Below are 19048 nucleotides of genomic sequence, written 5' to 3' on the forward strand. Positions count from 1 at the left end.
TTCTTAATGATTCCCAATGTTCTGTTTGCTTTTTTGACTGTTGCTGCACATTGAGTGGATGTTTTCAGAGAACTCTCCACAATGACGCCAAGATCTTTCCTGAGTGGTAACAGCTAATTTAGACCCCATCATTTGATATGTATAGTTGGGATTATGTTTTCCAATGTGCATCACTTTGCATTTATCTACATTGAATATCATCTGCCATTTTGTTGCCTGGTTATCCAGTTCTGAGAGATCCTTTTGTAGCTCTTCACAGTCTGCTTTGGACTTAACTGTCTTGAGTAGCTTTGTATCATCTGCAAATTTTGCCACCTCACCATTTACCCCTTTTCCAGATCATTTATGAGTGTGTTGAATAGGACTGGTCCCAGAACAGACCCCTGGGGGACACCACTATTTACCTCTCTCCATTGTGAAAACAGACTATTTATTCCTACCCTTTGTTCCCTGTCTTTTAACCGGTTGCCAGTCCATGAGAGGATCTTCCCTCTTATCCCATGACAGCTTACTTTAGTTAAGAGCCTTTGGTGAGGGACCTTGTCAAAGGCTTTCTGAAAATCTAAGTACACTAAGTCCACTGGATCCCCCTTGTCCACATGCTTGTTGACCCCCTCAAGGAATTCTAGTAGATTGGTGAGGCATGATTCCCTTTATGAAAACCATGTTGACTATTCCCCAACAAAAGACATTCATCTATGTCTGACAATTCTGTTCTTTACTGAAGTCAAGTACTAAAGTCAGGCTTACTGGCCTGTAATTGCCAGGATCAACCCCCCCCCCTCCCCCCCCGGGTACTTGCTGGCTAGGGCTTCCTGCACAGTCCTTCTGTAAAGCTGTTCTGGAGAACATCTCCTGTGCTCTAGAACTGTACAGCGAGACTGTACTGTTACGTGTTATTGAAACAAACGTGGACTAAATGTGTGTGTGTGTATGTACGAGAGCTGGGCCCAAACACGCTTTCGCTGAAGAACTGGCTTTGCAAAGGAAGCTAGCATTTTTGAGACACTTCCACTTTATCATTAAATTTCCAAGGACATTGACCAAGGATATTTTTTTTCAGGCATTTGGATTTTTCTAAAGTGAGTGGGGAGGAGGAATCGAAGCAGCCAAGATGTGAAAAAAAACTTTGGACAATTTTGTCAGATTTTGCACAAGCTGAGTATTTGTCATCTCGTTCCAGACTTGTGGGAAATACGTGGATGTTTTCTGGCCACCCCTAAGGTGTGTTGAGATCATCCCAAATTAGTATCCTGCTAATTCCTTTGACTCGAACCCCAGGGCTCTCCTTTAGACTCCAGTGCCTGACCAGCTCAGCTGTGTAGGTGGCTTCTGACCTTGAAACGGATTAAACAGATCTGCAGCTCTTGAATCAGTGTCAGGTTTGGTTGAAACATTAACATTGGCCTGCCCTTGCTCTGTGAAGGGCCTTTGTACCCTTAGGTTGGGTCCTAGAGAATGCTAGGCAGCTGGAGAAGCCACACGCATGGTATTCCAGCTCTTGGAGTTTAATTGAGGATAAAGATCATAATCTGAGTCGCAACGCAGGGAGAAGTGACAGCATCTGCAGCCTTTCTGCAGCCACAGATTTGTGCTGGCGTCGGGTTACGGTCCTAACCAGACAGTCCAACACAACAGAGGCTTTTATTTCTGTTCAGACTGGGCCCAGTTCTGATCTCTGCCACTGTGGAACTCCATTGATATCTGTGAAGCTGCATGGGATCCTCAGGGAATGGGTCCAGGACTGGGTCCAACGTGAAAACAGGAGTTTGCACCTGGTGTCCATGTGGCTCTGGGACTGTCCCTAGCACAGCAGCACTTGCCTCAGAGAAGCCAAGAGCCTCTTCCTGAATTGTGAACACTTCTATTCTATGGCAAGAGGGGGCAGAAACACTGGACAAGACAGCATCAAATCTCTCTACTAGCGCCTGCAATCACAGCTGCACCCTCTTCCCTTACGCAGCTGTTCATTCCCTGCGTGTGCTGTGGGAGCACCCTGCTGTCATGCGTTTGTGTGTGGTGGACACAGTTAGGGGTGCTGGAGGCATTGTAGATCTGGGGGGTGATGATTCCAGCCAAGCAGTCCTTTGTTGGCATGCATGCTTGCGTCCTTAGAGCTGGGTTAATATGGGTTTGTGCTGTGGGCTGGGGAAGGGAAGTACAGGGTATAAACTGGGCAGGATTACAGTGTAGGGTTCCTTGGGTCAGCTGCCTTTTTAAGCCATGTGTTCAGTGGTTCGGTACATGACGTGCAAAATGTAGCGTACCCTCAAGTCTTGGCAAGGGGACAGTGCTGGTGGTTTCCTAGGGTACATTTCCTTCCCAGTTTGCAGGTTAATACTAAACTGTCTGGTCGGTGACTCTGTCTTGCTTCTGTACCCTTTCTTGCTCTCAATAATGCTTCTGGACTCAGGCTCAGAAGAGGCGGTATACCCCTGGAAATCAGGTATTTTGCTCCTAGTTCATTTCCAGCCTCAGAGTCCCCTCCCCTTTCTCTGTCATTGGCACTTCCCAAGTGTTTTTGACCTTGCTGGGTGAGGGAAGTGCATTGCCAGAGTTACAGAAATCTTTATCTGACTGGCTGCAGCCAGTGTGGCTGGTTCAGAGCCAGTCTCTCCATCTGCCACCAGATCCCCCGGCCAGCGTACTTGTTCCAGAGTGCACTGGGCTGCTGATTACTTTCCTGTGACCTGAAGGAAGTCTAGCATGTGCAGTCTCCCCAAGCCCCTTGCTCAGGTGCACCTCTCTCTTCCTGTGGCTTCTCTTTATGGCTGCGCAGTTCCCACATGCGGAGGAGATGCTGCAGCTCTTGAAGCTGGTCTGTGCTCATGGGTCCCTGTTCCTGCTTCATTTCGGAATAAACAATCCTCTGTTCCCACACCTTGTGCATCTCCCTGCTACGCCGCATTATGCTAGGGGTCTGGCCTGGGTGCACTGCTCGCCTGAGCTCATCTTCTCACTGCCTCGTAGCTAGAGGAGGGTCCATCAGAAATGAATTAAGCTGCACACACTGGTGGCTCAGCTGTGGTGTGGTTAGCCCGTTTGCTACTGCAGACCTGGGAAAGGACTCTGCCCTTGGGCCTCTGGGCAGGGTTGCCCATTGAGAGGAGTGGGAATGCTGGACCCAGTGTGATGCACAATGCGCATGACTTGGTGGGGGTTTTGTTTTATTAAGATCATTCCAACTTGGAGGGGGAGAGGAGACGCGTGATCCCATGAACAGTGTTCTGGCTGGGGCGCCTGGGCTGTGGTAGCTGGATGTCACTGTCTCAAAGCCAGCCCAGCACAGTGGCACTACCGCTGCCTGGCCTGTGTGACAGGTGTGCGGTGGAGCAGGGGTTCATGCCACACAAACTACCAACCCAGGGGTGGCAATGGGAAGTTGTGGGCAGTCTCTGTAGAGAGAACGCCCCTTGGAGATGGAGCCTGTGTCCCTCTCTAGAACTGGGTCCCTTGGAGTCAGGATGAGGCCCAGTGGTGGAAGGATCAGTCAGTCCAGTGCCTCCTGCCAGCACTTTGCTCCCTTACAGACCCGGTCCTGGCAGCTGCGTGAGAATTTCAAGCAGTGGCCAAGGCTCTTGTCTGTCTCTCGGCCCTGGTGTTGTGCTCCATGCTGTCAGTGTCCTGTGCATGTTCTCCGCTGGCTGCATGCATTTGGCCTGTTGCCCATGGTTTGTCTTGCCAGGCCTCCGCAGAGCAGTGTGAGGAGACCACTAACCTGCGGCCCTGTCTCTCCTAGCGCGTGTTCCCCTACATCTCCGCCATGGTGAACAATGGCTCTCTCACCTACGACCATGACCGGGATGGACGACCCACTGAGCTTGGCGGCTGCACAGCCATGGTGCGCAACCTGAACCATGACACCTTCCTTGTGATCCGCTATGTCAAAAGGAGGCTGACGGTGAGTGACTCCTCCTTGAGCTCTCCAAGCCCAGGGTGGTGTTGGGTCAGGAGGGCTGGGTTGCTCTGGGTTGAGTGAAGTCTCATGTGTTTCAGATCATGATTGACATTGATGGCAAGCACGAGTGGCGGGACTGTATTGACATGCCGGGGGTCCATCTGCCACGGGGATACTTCTTTGGGACCTCTTCAGTCACTGGAGACCTCTCAGGTACCGCGCTGTGAACCTGGCCAGTGCTCCACAAGCGCTAAGGGTAGGCCTATGCTGTGCCTGCGAGTCTCTGAGCCAGGGTCTCCAGAGCCTGAGCCGAACAGCTGCTTTTAGCGCTGGAGCGTGAGCCTGAGTCTGTTGACCGCACCCTTCTGTTTTCAGTGGAACCACAGGAGCTTATGGGTGACACACTTGTAGGCTTGAGGCACCTGAAGTTCTGCAAGGTGCCTGGAGGCTCCTGAGTTGGCATCGACATTCCAAGTATTTAAAATACAAAGCTGCCCACTCTCACTCCTTCACCCTGACCGCCTTGGACACTCCCTGGCTCTGGTGGCTGCCTGCAGCTGAACCTCTGTTGCGCACAGCCTGCAGTTAGACAGGGGCATTGGGCCGTACTTTAGGGGTTTAGAGCAAGCATCCCTCTTACACAGTTTTGCAGGGCACTTCTTGAGTTTTCTGGCCCATTAGCTCTTCTTCCAGTATAGGCGGGAAGACCAGTTGCACGGACGATGATGCACAGCTGTCTGGCCTATTGAGGCTCTTGTCAAAACTAAAACCTTGCCTGTATCAGCCTGTAACGTCTGTGTGAATTCCATTCAGCTTCTGCCATAATACCCCAAAGTACCGGCCCGTCTGCTTTCATAGTTCTTAAGCAAGTTTAGAGCAGATTTGAATCAAGCCTCTACAAAAGCACGTTGAGCACAATACCTGGATTCATTGTTTGCTCCAAGCAAAGTTCCTTTATTTCCAAAATCTCTGCAGATGCTCTGGGAATTGGAGCCGCTGGCAGAGGCAGTTGAGTAGTTCTGCTAATATGTGTGAAAAAGAGACAAAGGCAATGAACGCCTCTGAGGGCAATTCTGATTTGCTGCCTTCAGGTGTCTGAGTGGACTTTAAATCAAGGGCGCTCCCCGGCTGAACAACTCACTTCTCAGCCTGAATTTAAGTGGCTTAAAGGTCGTGGAAAAGTGTGTTGTGCTGGGCACAGCACTGCCCTGCCCTGGAGAGCTGAGTTCTGCTTGCTCTGTGCGTGGGTGCTTGGCTCCGTTTGAGCAGATGTTCACTGTTTACCTCTTCCAGCAGCTCTGCCATCCCTGGCCAAGATTCCTCTTCCTGCTTGCTGTCTAAGACCACGTTTCTCTCGTGCCCCTAGATAACCACGACATCATTTCTCTGAAACTCTACCAGCTGACGGTTGAGCGGAGCCCAGAGGAGGAGAAGCGGGATAAAGAGGTGTTTCTGCCCATTGTGGACAACATGAAACTGCCCGGAGGTGAGTAGCACACGGGTTGGTGAGGTGCAAGGCTGGGAACACCAAGTACCTGCTTTCCCCACCAGGCGGGCTATTCCATTCATTGGGCGGGGTCCTCACACCATCTGCTGAAGCTCCTGCCTGTGAGTCCCTCTGCTTGAATGTCTCCCTTAGCTAACAGTCCTAGAAAGAGGGGACAGTGTGACCAAATGCTGAGCACTGATGTCCCTGCATCTGTGCCAGTGCTCACTGCACTGTCGGTTTCTCCAGTAGCCCTGCAGAGAGGAGCAGCCCACAGCCTCAAGCAGGGATTAGGTGTGCCTGCAGCACAGCATGCCTTGGATCTCACTGCTTCCAAACGCTGGAGACGGGTGGAGGTAGCCAAAACCCTGTGTGTGCTTTGAGATCCTCTGCAGGCTAGTGACAGTGTAGCATTCAGTCTCTGAGCCAGGCTCTCTTGCTTCTCCCTGGAGGCCGAACCCAAATCCCATAGCTCGGGATAAATGCAAGCGCCTCATCTTGGATGAAGCGCTGGGGAAGGTGGGGGCTGGATGGCTGTCTCCCCTGGCCACCGCAGAGATGGGCAATGCAAGAAAAACCCAACTAAGCTTGTACACCCTCCTCCTTCCCCCCATGGCCATGGTCTCTGAGCGTGTGGTCTCTGCGGTGGCTAACCCGGGCTTGTGCCCCTCTGCCTTTGCCCCACAGTGGAGGCCCCAGTGGAACCCATGAGTGGCCTGGCCCTGTTCTTAATTGTGTTCTTCTCGCTGGTCGCCCTGGTGTTTGCCATCGTCATCGGAGTCATTGTCTACAACAAATGGCAGGAACAGAGCCGGAAACGCTTCTACTGACCTTGGTGCCTGCCCTGCCGCTTGCCTCGGCAGACCAGCCGCTCTGCTGGAGTGGGCTGGCACAGATGCCAGAGGCTAGCTAAAGAGAAGCCCTTGCCTGCTCAGCCCAGACTTCCCAGAGCCCCTTCAGATGACTGCTACTTTGCTGGCCCCCATGGGGACCGCTGCTGTGTCTCTTCGTACTCTAGGGTTCCCAGCAGGAGTGGACGTCCTGGATCACATGGGAAGCACACTTCGTGTGACACCTCATGCATCAGGGAGACCTAACCCCCCTGACTCTCTGGAGGTTGGTGCAGTGACAGATGGGCCGTCCCCCAACAGCTCTTGCTTTGCAAGGTGTTTAGAGGATGCTTGGGGCGGGTGGAGCTGAATGTTGTATTGTGTTCGTGTTGGTGAGCCTTATGTGTGCTGTCTGGGGATGTCCCACAGCCTAGCTAGGAGCCAGGTGCTGAAGATTGTAAAATCCTAGAAAAGCCCCTTTGGTTTAAGGGTGAAACTTGGCCAAACAAAACACTTCTAGCTGAGAAGAGTAGTGCTGGCCCCTCCCTGGCTCCTGCAGGACATGAGCCTGGCCCTGCCCCCAGCCCCACTGCTGCTCACTCTGGCAGCCTGTCTGTTGCAATCCAGATGGTTTTGCAGCCTTCGGCTGGTTGGGAAGGCCAAGCTCATCTGCCCCAGGCAGCTTTAAGCTTTTAATCCTGGTTTTGCGGTAGTGCAGTTGAATCCTGCACCATGAATGAAATACTCCTCATCCGGCTGCTGCTCCTCATTAGGAAGTGGGTGAACGGGGAGCTGTGCTAAAGGAAAACCACTCATTTTACAGTCACCCCCATGTGGTCTGGGCATGAACACAAATATTGGCTACTGGCCTCCCAGTGCCACCCTGAGCCTGCCTGATGTCCCAGCAGCACGGCAGGGAAAGCACTGCTCTTCCAGGCTGCGGATGGGCCTTGATGCAGCTGGCTCTTCTTGGCCTCTGATGGAAATTGGCCTGAGCTGCTTCCATTCAGTGCCTCCACTCTGCCACTACTAGCATATGGTCACCTCCTCTTTCTCCCCGACAACTGGGCTCTCCATCCAGGGCCGAGGGGTTTTGCTGCTGGTGAAATATGCACTAAAAAGTCTCACTGCAGCCAGTCCGAGAAACTGTTCAGATCGTGGGCTCACTGCACCAGGGTCAGTACGTCTGTGTGCAGGGGCTCCATGACGCTCATTGCTGGGAATGTGGTGGGTGAGGGACGGCTAGTCCCGGCCCGCTTCCCGTTCGTTCACATGAAGCCAGGTTACGTTGCTGGGGTGGGGTTCACGTGGTCATATTGCTGTCCACGTGCATGGACTCGCCCAGCGACTGACTGTTTTAACACTGGGTTCCGTTGTAATAACCACTCGCTGCTGTCAGGGGGCCCTGGCCCTCCACCACTGGATCACTGTCTGCATGCAGTGCTACCTTCCTCCCTTCTGCGTACCTCGGCCTGGAGCCAGCCTTTGCACAGGGGCTACTTGCATGGCACTGTGTCCTGTTAGTGGTGTAAGTGTGATGTGAAAAGGGTCAGTTCTCTCTTCCTCGCCCAGAAACCTGATGCCAGCATTTGTACATGGTCCCTTTGTGTTTCTGAAGGACCTAGGTCTGGCTGCTGAAGCAGGAGTTTGGAAGCATGCTGGCAAAGGAAGGTCAAAGGGTTTATTGGCCTGGCAGAGATCTTAGCCATGCTTGGGAATGAGAGCTCTGATCTCTACAAACGTTGGGCTGCCTTTCAGGGAGGGTTAGTTATTTCCTACCTCAGTGACTGCTGTTTGAATGAGTTCTTGCTTTCTGTAGGTTCTGCTGAGTCGCTCATAATACAGATGCCGAGGGGGGTAGAATACGGGAACATGTACAGATAGAATCTCCAGGGGACCTGGTTACAACACTTTGTCCCTGACGCTGTTTCATTCTGTAGTGTAAACAGGCCTGGAGCTGTGTGCTCAATGTGGACAAGGCTTGGCTGGCCCATGTCTGGTTAAATTTGACACAAGACACCAGAGTCATGTTCTCACCTTATTCTAGCCACCCACGTCTAACTGGATCTCATGCCCTTGTTACAGTGACAGTAAAACCAGGCTCTGCTGGCTCCTCCTGCCCGTCAGGCCATCTCTGGGTGCAGTAACCATGGCTGGGCTGAAGTAGAGGAAATTCCCAGACTCCTCAGAGGAACCTGCCCTTTGAGGGAGGAAGGTTTAGATTCAGAATGTCCTCTCCCTTACAACTCCTGTCCTGGCGGCAGATCCTGGATTCCTGATGTCTCTGCACCCCAGGGTGGCCCTTGCCCAGCTAATTAAAGAACATGGTTATTGGCCAAGACTTTCAAAAGGGACTTGTGATGGTCAGTCCTGCTCTGCTCTGCAGCACACCAGCCAGTTGCACTGGGAAAGGTTGGATTGCTCCTGGAGCTGTGCTAACATGGGGCAGTGCTGCTGGCACATGGCCCAGAGAGGACGCAGATGAAGCAGCCATTGTAGCTTGTGCTCGGCAGAGAGCAGAGGGTTTGTTAACCAAAGGGTTTCTGAGCTCTGCTGGTGGTGTGCCCTGTTTGCCAGGAGCCACCACTACTGGTGTCCAGATGGATGCTGCAATTTGTAGCCTTAATTCGATGGACGTTAGAGTGACATGAGACTGATCAGCAGAGGTGCGGGTGAGAATCTGTGCGTTTTTTTCCCCCTGGTATCTGACAGACTGAGTGTGAGGGTGAAATGGGGCAGGGAGAAGCCAGCTGTCTTCATATGGTAAACCCTGCAGCTCCTGTGCTGACAGGATAATGTGGCCTTACTGAAGTGTGGCGTGGCTGCTTGGTGCCTCTGCTCTAGACACTAGTTTGAAACACCAGGCCATGTTGAAATAAGATCCCTGCTTGTGTATCTTTTGAGTTCCAGCCTTTACGGCCTTTGACTTGTTCATCCGCACTGTTTCCCTTCCCAACACAGTTCAGAGCCTTAGAAAATCAATGATGAGGCTTGGAGAGGTGCTGCCTTCCTCCCTCTGCAGAAAGGATCTGGCTAAGATACGTTTGCTCCCCTGACTGCATATCTAACCCCCTGTTCTGAGAGTGGCAAATTGGCATTTGCTGTAGGAGGGGGGTTTGGCCTGGTAGGATGGGTAGGGGGAGATTTTACATGTGAGACAGCCTGAAAGCACTAGGTCTGTTCTTGCCTCTTTTAAAACATTTTACCCGATCAACAGAACTGTCTGTACATGTGCCTGGTTCTGCAAGTGTAATTTGTGACCTGGAAATAAATACACACATGCCCACCAGTGCGGGTCTGCACTGCACTTCATTTTGGGGTGCTGCTCTCTTCTGCCTATCCGGGTTGGAGGGGTTTTGATTGACCTTGTAGTTCTATAAAGACCAATGCCAGGTGAGTATGTGTCCATCTTCACTTCTCGAAGGAGTTTCACGGGGACCGCAGGAGTAAGAGCTGCACTTTCAGATGCTCACCTGACCTGCTGCTGCGGCTGGTAGGTACAATCCTATCTCAGTCACTGAAGTGGCTAAGTGTGCAATGTGGGAAATCCCACTATATCCGTGTCTAATTCTTCCCCCGAGCAGGGGCAGCCCCATGCTGGGTGGGACACTGGGCTCAGTTCTAAGCCACCCCAGCAAGAGCGAGCGGGAGTATGCTCCTGCTTTGCCCTTCTGTACAATGAAGATTAAACCCCTGCCGCTGGCCTAGCAGGTGCACAGCCAGGCTTGGGGCCTGCTGCAGTGAGGTTGAGCACTGACCCGTCCCACTAACTGGAAGCTCCAAGTGCTCCTGAAAACCGAGCCCTACATGACTTGCCTACGGTGCTGGAGGAGATCACTGGCAGAGGTGGGAACAGAACCCGGGAGTCTTGTCTCCAGCCTACAGTCCTGATCCCGTATAAATAACCTAGAACGAACAGGCCTTGTTTTGATCATTACAACTCAGATGTAATATTCCAGCAGAGACTGACAGGCAGAGCTGTACCTGAGGATGCTGGCATAGCGTGTCTGGCTCTAGCAGCCTGGGTATGGTCCACTCAATCTCTCATGGGGGACCATGGCCCAGGGGCCACATCTGGCCCTCCAAACATTCTAATCCAGCCCTCAAGCTTCTGCCAGGGAGTGGGTCTGGGGCTTGCCCTATTCTGGTACACCAGCTGGGGAGTGGGGTCGGGGGCTTGCCCTACTCCCTGCAGCTCCCAGAAGCAGTGACTTGTCCCCCGTCGGGCTCCTATGTGTAGGGGCAGTCAGGGGGCTCTACACGCTGTCCCTGCTCGAAGTGCACCCATCGCAGCTCCTCTTGGCTGGGAACTGCAGCCTATGGGAGCTGCAGGGGCGGCATATGCGGACAAGGCGTTGTGCGGAGCTGCCTGGCTGCACCTCTGCATAGGAGGCAGAGGGGGGACATGCTGCTGCTTTGGGGAGGTGGTTGAGGTAAGCGCCACCCAGAGCCTGCAGCTCTAGGCCCCAACCCTCTGATTCCCCCTCCTGCCCTTTGTCCCAGCCTGGAGCATCCTCCTGCACCTCAAACCCCTCATCCCTAGAGCCCATACCCCTAGCCAGAGCCCTCTCCCCTGCATCCCAGTCCCCTGCCCCACCTCAAGGCCTCCTCCTGCACCCTTCATGTCTAGCTCCACCCCAGAGCCCACACCTCCATCTGAAACTATCCCACATCCTAACCCCAATTTTGTGAGCATTCAGAGCCCACCATACAATTTCCATACCTAGACGTGGCCCTCGGGCCAAAAAGTTTGCCCCTGCTCTAGAGGGATCAGTCGCTGGTATTTCATGCTACCTCCCTCTGGGGAGTAGTGTTCCCTGTTGGTGGCAGCATGGAAATACAGCTGTCTCCTTGGGCAGATGAAAGGGTCTGGGAAGCAGCTTTGCTCCTGCTGGGACTTGCCTCTCCCAGCCAATTCAGCCTTGGCCCTAACATGATTTCATATCGTGGGCAAAAAGAGCCCAGAAGTCTGACCAGGCAATGCTGCAGGAGGCAAGGAGAGAAGCCGAGGACTTTCCCAGCAAGCTGGGTGGGAATACTTATTGGCCAGGAGCCGGTGCTCAGTGTTTCATCTCTGGATGCAGCTCCTGGGTGGCACCCCAGGTGCCTTGAGTGAGGTGCTGTAAAGAAAATCTGGCACTCAAGCCAAGGTGAAGGGCCTCCTTTCCATGCCTTTATTGGGGAATACTGGCCCTGAAGGCTTTTGGCCCAGAGACTGTTGGGAGTAGGGCTGCTTTCTAGCTGAGGAGCTAGTTAGCCTCACTGGCCTGCGGTGAGTGCCCCTTGGCCCCCAGGGAAGGAGCAGCAGGAGCGCAGGCCAGGGAGGGAGTGATAAGACTGGCTGCTGCTTGGAGGCAGGAAGATCCAGCTGCCTGTAGGGCAGTGGGTGGTGAATGTGGAAGGGGTGCTGCTGCCCAACTCCTCAGGCTGGAGGTCAGGGCCAGGTCCCTCTGTGCTAGGGGACAGCAGGTGCTGTCTGTCTTCAGGGCCTGTGGCCAGTTGTCATCCCAGGAGCTGGGCTGGGGGTGCTGCTGCCGGCTTGTGGCCTACGGGCTCCTGCTGCTCCCCTCCAGAGGATTGAGGCTCCCAAAGGAATGGAGACTGCGGAAGGGGTTTATCAGCTTCATGGCCAGGTAGCCCTGGGGAGAGGAAAGGGAGGGAGTCAGGCCCTGCAGCAGCTGTCTCTCCTCTAGCCAGCCTGGGGTCTGCTGCTTCAGCTGGCTCCATCGGCCAGTGCCCTGTAGGGAGCAGGGCTGGATTAACCTTTCGTTGGTCCCTAGAGTGAGGGGCTGGCCAGGGGCAATGGGGTGTGTGTGGAGGGTCCCTGGAGCAAGAGGCTGGCCACGGGCAATAGAGCAGGGCGCGGGGGGGGGTGTGTTGGTCCCCAGAGCGAGGGACCGGCCACGGGAAAGATGGGGTGTTAGTCCCCAGGGCGAGGGGGCGGCCAGGGGAAAGATGAGGTGTCGGTCCCCAAAGTGAGGGGCTGGCCAGGGGCAATGGGGTGGGGCGGGTTGGTACCCTGGAGTGAGGGGCCGGCCGGGGGCAATGGAGCAGGGCAGGGTGGGGTTCCCTGGAGCAAGGGGCTGGTCAGGGGCAATGGAGCAGGGCAATGGGGTGGTCCTGCTCTGCCCAGCCCAGTGCAAGGCACTAGTTATGAACAGGGAGTTGTCAGATGCCCAGTGGCCTGCCTGGCCCTGTGCTGGCAGCGTGTCTCTTCCCCTCACACACACCCCAATTCCCAATGCCCAGAGCCCCCCCGACCCTGCCACAAATGCCCAGCGCCATGCACAACACCACCCCTGCCCAGCCCCCCCACTCCCTAGTGTCCCAACACACAAAGATATTCCTCCTCCCACAGCCCAGACCCCCCCGCCTCCTGGCTGCACTCACCACCCCGCAGGGGGGTCATTGTATCTGCCGGCCTGAGCCGCCAGTGCAGCCAGGGTCGGTCCCAGGGCCGGGAATCACTCCGGCCCCTCGGGAGCAGTGGGATCTGCCAGGCCAGGGCCTGTCCCAGCCAGGCTCCCTCAGGACCCACTTGCCTGGAGGGGCCTAGCTAAGACCTGCCAGGCTTCTGCACCAGTCCCAGGCAGCTGAGCTCTGGGGAGACAGGCCGGGCCTCACAGGTGGTGGGAAGCAGAGAGGCCCGGAGCTGGAGGTGCCCTGGGGTCCGGCGAGGGGGCAGAGAGGAGCTGGCGGGAGGGGCTGGGGGCAGAGAGGAGCCTTTGGCTGGGCATGGGGAGTCAGTGGTGTCTAGGGGTGCAATGCGAGCAGAGCAGGCCAGGACCCATTCTGAGCAGGGCCCTGGCTCCATGATGCCACTGGCACCATTGTGAACTCGGGACTGGCCTTAAGGGGCTGGAGCTGGGGGTGGGGGCGGGGGCTGGAGCCAAGGCACAGGCTGGAGGGCAGCAGGCTCACCCCCTATTTGACTCCACTCAGCTTTGTACTGCCCCCCTCCCCTTGCTTTCCCCAGCACTGGGCCCCAGGAAGCAGAGCCATGGGGTTGGGCTGAGGCCCTTCCCGGGCAGGGTGGTGCTGCTGCCCCAGGAACGCTCGGGTTCTCCCTCTGTGCCTGCAGCCCTGACCGGGGCTCGTGGCGGGGGGTCCCCATCCCTGCTGTGACTCCCAGGCCCCCCACGGGCACACGCACCGGGGAGGAGTAGATGAAGGCTGCAAGCAGGAGCAGCAGCAGGAGCAGCAGGAACCCCAGGATGATCTTGCACTTGTGTGGCTGCCAGAGGATGTAGCGTAGGCTCTTGAGGGGGGCCGTGAACCACAGGAACGAGGCTTCTGGGCGCCTGCAGGGAGGAGCCGGTCCCAGGACAACTGTTCCCAGCATGGCCTGGGGTATCCCAGCTGGGTCCCTGGGCTGCCCTGGGACCGGGCAATGGGATGGACTCTTCCTGGGGCTTTCAGCTCCCTCTTCAGCAAGGCCTTGGGAACGGCCCAGTGCTGTGTCCCAGCAGTGGGGAGGGGACTGTTCCGGGATACTCCTGAGGGCCCTGCGTCAGAGCAAGGAGGGGTCCCTCCCCACCTCGTCTGCCTGCGGTCCTGCCCCTGCCCTGCCCCTTGGTCATGCGGCCCAGCCCACAGCCCTGCCCCTTCCCTGGGGCTGCCCCTCTTCAACCCAGCGTCACTCCCCTCCCACCTCTCCGCCTCTGCAGCCCCAAGACCAGAGAAGCTCTGTCCCCATGCCAAGCCCTGGGGCTGCAGTGAGGATAGAGCTCTCCCAATCCCAGGGCTGGAGCAGGGGTCCGGGTGGAGGGGCTTCCTCTGCCACTCCCCCCATGCTTCTGTTGGGGACCAGGGTTGGGTGCGGGGGCTTCCCCTACCTGGAGTTTTCTGATGGGGTCAGGAGCCACTGGGGGCGGGGAGGCTTCCCTCATCTGCCCAGAGGCCGGGGCTCTGGCCTCCCACTGCCTGGGGGAAGATTTTTTCTGGGGCCCCTGAGCACAGGCCCGGTGGCCCAGTGGCTAATCCACCCCTGCTCCTGTGGGAGGGCTGGGCAGGGGGGTGCTGGGAAGCAGAGCTTTTTGAAGCCCTGGGGTTGGGTCAGAACCTTTCCCCAGGCATAAGGCAGCAGGGAAAGGTTTGGCACTGGCTGCTCCGTGGGTAACCGCTCACACCGGCGTGTGAAGTGGGAAGCTGTTGGTTTGAAGCAGGAAGTCGCTGGGAATATTCTGTATTATTTATCCTCCTAACACAATTTGGGGGGTTTCTGTAGCAGGATGGATCCCTGCTCCTGCCCTGCAGGGGTTAAAAGCAGCCCTGGGAAGGGGGCTGGGCCTGCAGAAAGCAGCCTGTAGGCTGGGGCCCGAAGCCTGGGCTGATTGGGGAAAGTGGGCTCAGCTGTGGCCATGCTCCAATCAGGCCCAGCAGGCCCCTATAAGAGGCAGTGAAGCCAGAAGGCCAGGATAGTGTCTCTCTGACTGGAGAGGGAGACAGGCCTGGCTGCTTGGGAACTCACTCAGGGGACGTAGAGGAAGGCAGGGCTGGGGAAAGGCCTTAGGAGCTGGGAAGCCCTAGGCCAGCAACTCCCCAGGCTGCAGAGCTGGTTCTAGGCCCCCAAGGTACTGGGCTTGCAGAGGGGCAGCCGGAGGGTGGGTAAAGGCAGCCAGTCCAAAACCCCTTTGCCTAAGATGAGTGGCTGATACTGTAGTCTGCCCCAGTGAATAGGGGCTAGGTGGAGACTGGGCAGTAGCCTATACTGAGGCAAACTGGGGATAGAGGGTGGGGGACCCCTGGGAAGAGGAAACCCTCAGAGAAAGGAGTGACTGCTTGGGGGCAGCACTCCATGTAAAAGGGCAGTGGGGCGAGAGGACAGGTGGATCACTGATCTGCAGAGGGCGCTCAGGAGCTGGAACTGAGCTAATTCCCAGAAGTCACCAGCAGGAGGCGCTGCAGGGGTGAGTCTGCTCATCTACAGTTTCCCTTATAAAATTCTAAATTTTTAAAGTCACCCCATTTGTCTTGGTTTGCCTCTGCCTCCTCATTAGCACCGCTGAGCCGGCTCCCCCACTTACACAGGTAGCTGCAGAGTGGGGTTCATGTTTGGCTCTTCCCTTCCCTTCCCAGCAGGCCGCTCTTCCGCCTCCTTGGCTGTCAGCAGCTCCAGTGTCATCTCGATCTTCCCCTTGAGAAGCAAGGTGGGAATTGGACCACAGTGGCAAAAGGCAGGCGCCCTTCTCCAGAGGTGCTGGGGGCTCCCTGGTACCTGCCTAAAGCTGGAGGAGGATCGGGCCTCTAAACACACACAAACCTCTGATTCTCCAACTCCCTGGGACACCCAAGCCCCCACTTCCCCCTCAGGTACCTCTGCATCCTTGCTGGCAGCCCCCAGCTCTGCTCTTACCGACAGCCGCTGCCTGCCCTCCTCCTGCACCACGCACGGCCACCAGCCTCGGGCAAGCCTTTGCTTGAAGAGGGAGGTTCTCCTGGGGCGGCGGGGAGGGGCAGAGGAGTTGCTTTCATCCTGCAGCATTTTCAGGGTGCAGGCCCGGGGGCGCCTGGCTGGGCAGGGCATGCTGAGCAGTTGGATTTCCAGAACGCCTGCAAGCAGCAAAAGAAAACTGCAGGCCAGCCTGGGGACTAAGCTGCCGGTGGTGATGCATACAGGAGGGTGATGGAGCCCTTCATGCAGCCCAGGGGGGCTCCAGGGAGGACCTTGCAGGGGCCCTGCCTGCCCTAGTGGGCTGGGGATGATCCCAGGGTGCTGCACCTCACAGTAGGGGAGCCATTCAGAGCCCTCTGCCAACACGGCTGCTCTTGCCCCTTTGTGCAGGGACCGGGGCATGGTTTTGCACTCCAGAAGTGGCTGCATTTCATTGGCCCTGCAGCGTCTAGGTTGCTCTCAGGGACAGAAACATACAAGATCATTAGCAAGGGGCGGGCGGGGGGGGGATGTGCCTACGGTAACCGGTGGGAAGGACCAACATGCCACTCTGCAGCTGCCTGGGTTGCAGGGTAAACGCCCACCTAGGGGAAAGGCCTCACCGAGAAAATCATCGGCCGAGAACTTGTCGTTGTCCCACACCTGGAGGACGAGCTTCGGGGGCACCTTGAGCACCGTCTTATCCAGGCTCCAGAGAGATTGCTGTAAGCAGAGTGGGCGTGAGCTGAATGGGGCCCCTCAGGCCGGGAGCAGGGCAGCTGCTGAGAAGCAGGAGTCTATGGCCAGCACATTCCAGCTGGGGCCAGGGTGACCCAGCTGGGTGGGGAAAGGGCAGCCGCAGCACTTGGCCTGCCAAGGGGATGCTGTGTGGGTGGAAGCACCAGGCTGCTTCCCAAGTTGCCAGCCAAATGAAGGGCTGTTTATAGATCTGCAGACTTTGAAGGGTTAATGCCCCAGCAGAGGCTCAGGGTGCTGCTGTCAGGGCTCCGAGGCAGGTTCGCAGGCAGAAACTCCTCCACGTTAGTGGACAGCTGCAGCCTGCCAGCCTAACGCAGGGGCTGGGGCTCCCCAGGGGAGGTTGTGATGTGAGGGCGCAGATCAGGCCACGTGATGCTGGCAGTCCAGAAGCAGAGGTGCCTGTTGGGGTAGGGCCAGCTGCTGCAATGCCCTCCCCCCACACCACGTGGCAGCACTGACAGTCCCCTTTGCCCTGGCATGGCCAGTGCTTTGCCCATCAGCCCGGCCCCAAAGACAGTCAGCTGGGTCCCACCTCTGGCCAGGAGGGGAGAGGACAGAGAGGGAGCAGGAGACAGGCTGGAGGACCCAGCCGCAGAGGGGCAGGGCATCCCGCAGCTTCTGCTGACATCGTGCCCTGGGCAGGAAGCAGAGCATGCTGGGCCTCTGGACAGGGGCACAACAGGAATTGGGAATTGGGGGGGCCTGGCCAATCTGAAACACAGCCAGGACCCTACCTGCCCCTTGGAACAGCCGCGTCAGCGTGTGAGCCCCAGAGCAGGCAGTGCTGCCGTAGGGAAGTGGATGTCCAAGGCAAGCAACACCCACCTTCTCGGGCAGGACGCAGACCTGCTCCATGGGTAGGAACTCGAAGGGGAAGATGAACCTCCAGTTGAAGTTGCCCTCTCCTCCCAGGGACCTGTAGTGGACATCGGTTCTTTGCCTCTCCTCCTCCAGGCCATCCAGCCACCTACAAGGAGCCCAAGACTGGGGTGTGAATGGAGGTGTGGCTGTAGGGCATGCAGGTCTCACCATACCCTGCCCCACTGTGTGACACTGTGCCCTGCCTCGCTGTGTGACACTTCATGCACCCTGTGACACTGCACCCGCCCTGCCTCATTGTGCAACACTGCACCTTGCCTCACTGTGCGACATTGCCCCCCGCCCTGCCTCACCAGTTGACACTGCACCCTGCCTCGCTGTGCAACACTACACCCACCTTGAGACACTGCACCCTGCCTCACTGCACTTGCCCTGCCCCACTGTGTGACACGGCACCCACCCTGCCCCTCTGTGCAACACTGCACCCCACCTCACTGTGCTCAGTTGGATAGTACCCTGCTTGGGGACTGTTCATTACTAAGGAGACAATTATGTCAGGGAGGTCATGGATTCCCCAACTTTCAGAGAACTGTGTGACATTCTCCACTTCTGCTCTGGGGTAGCAGGGCGGAGCCATCAGCCGAAGGGGGCCATGGAGGGGGGAATTGGAGCTCCCAGGCAATGGGGAGATTGCCCTGGAGCTCCCAGGTGGCAGACACCTCAGGCCTCTGAACTGCAGCTAGGGGTCCCCTGGAGCTGTCAGCCACAATGGTGGCAGGTGCTGGACCCCCCTCCCTTCCACAGCAGGGCATAAGAACATAAGAATGGCCGTACTGGGTTAGACCAAAGGTCCATCCAGCCCAGTATCCTGTTTTCTGACAGTGGCCAATGCCAGGTGCCCCAGAGGGAGTGAACCTACAGGCATGATCAGTGATCTCTCTTCCTGCCATCCATCTCCACCGCAGGCCACAGAATCTCACCACACCACTTCTGATAAACAAACTCCTAAGCTATGTCTGAGTTACTGAAGTCCTCAAATCCATGTTTAAAAGACCTCAGGTGCAGAGAATCCTCCAGCAAGTGTGACCATGCCCCAGCTGCAGGAAGGCCGAAAACCTCCAGGGCCTTTGCAAAATCTGCCCGGAGGAAAAATTCCTTCCCGACCCCCAAATAATGGTAGTCAGCTAAACGCTGAGCACTGGGCAGACTCACCAGCCAGCACCAGAAAGAATTCTCTGTGGTTAATCAGATCCCACCCCATCTAACATGCCCATCACAGACGCACTGGGCATATTACCTGTAAAATCAAGATAATTGCCAAAATTAGGCTATGCCATCATTACCATCCCCCCATAACTTATCAAGCTTAATCTTAGAAGCCAGACCATGTCTTTTGCCCCCCAATAACTCCCTTGAGGCTGTTCCAGAACTTCATTCTCTTGGTGGTTAGAAACCTTCATTCTAATTTCAAGTCTAAACATCCTAGTGTCCATTCATGAATCCATTGTTCTTTGTCTGGTCCCAGTGAACTTGTTAACTGTTAAGTTATCAATTAATTCGAAAATTCCCTAGTGATACCTTAATCTGTGACCAATTCCTCAGATTTGTCATTCCCTACAAAGACGGCTCAGGTTTGGGAATCTCCCTAACGCCTCAGCCGTGAAGACTGAGCAAAGAATTCATTTAGTTTCTCCGCAATGACTATCTTAAGCTGCTCCTTTAGTATCTTATCATCCAGGGGCCCCACAGCTTCCTGCTCTGATGTACTTAAAAAAAATTTATTACCTTTGATTTTTGACTAAGCTGTTCTTCAAACTCCTTTTTTGGCTTTCTTATTACATTTTATACTTAATTTGCAGTGTTACGCTCCTTTCTATTTACCG

General features: G+C 55.9%; 2 protein-coding genes across 3 annotated transcripts in view; one reads left to right on the forward strand and one right to left on the reverse strand.

Annotated features, from left to right (window-relative positions):
- The window catches only part of LMAN2L (lectin, mannose binding 2 like), a 17727-nt gene extending 8224 nt beyond the window's left edge, over window positions 1-9503 (forward strand). Inside the window, exons 5-9 of one of the 2 annotated variants that reach the window (XM_032790311.2) lie at window positions 2414-2446; window positions 3740-3901; window positions 3997-4111; window positions 5265-5384; window positions 6072-9503. In XM_032790311.2, the coding sequence (XP_032646202.1) occupies window positions 2414-2446; window positions 3740-3901; window positions 3997-4111; window positions 5265-5384; window positions 6072-6214 (573 nt within the window). In that variant the 3' untranslated portion in view covers window positions 6215-9503. The remainder of the gene's footprint in view (window positions 1-2413; window positions 2447-3739; window positions 3902-3996; window positions 4112-5264; window positions 5385-6071) is intronic. The other variant, XM_032790312.2, reaches the window with a different exon arrangement.
- A 1940-nt stretch (window positions 9504-11443) lies between these two features.
- FER1L5 (fer-1 like family member 5) overlaps window positions 11444-19048 on the reverse strand; it is a 100067-nt gene continuing 92462 nt past the window's right edge. The window contains exons 45-50 of the mRNA XM_075062003.1: window positions 17172-17313; window positions 16211-16310; window positions 15570-15766; window positions 15241-15350; window positions 13368-13515; window positions 11444-11853 (exon numbers count right to left, since the gene is read on the reverse strand). Of these exons, the coding sequence (XP_074918104.1) occupies window positions 11761-11853; window positions 13368-13515; window positions 15241-15350; window positions 15570-15766; window positions 16211-16310; window positions 17172-17313 (790 nt within the window). The 3' untranslated portion in view covers window positions 11444-11760. The remainder of the gene's footprint in view (window positions 11854-13367; window positions 13516-15240; window positions 15351-15569; window positions 15767-16210; window positions 16311-17171; window positions 17314-19048) is intronic.

The sequence above is a fragment of the Chelonoidis abingdonii genome, chromosome 2, assembly GCF_003597395.2.
Source record: "Chelonoidis abingdonii isolate Lonesome George chromosome 2, CheloAbing_2.0, whole genome shotgun sequence".
NCBI classification, from domain to species: Eukaryota; Metazoa; Chordata; order Testudines; family Testudinidae; genus Chelonoidis; species Chelonoidis abingdonii.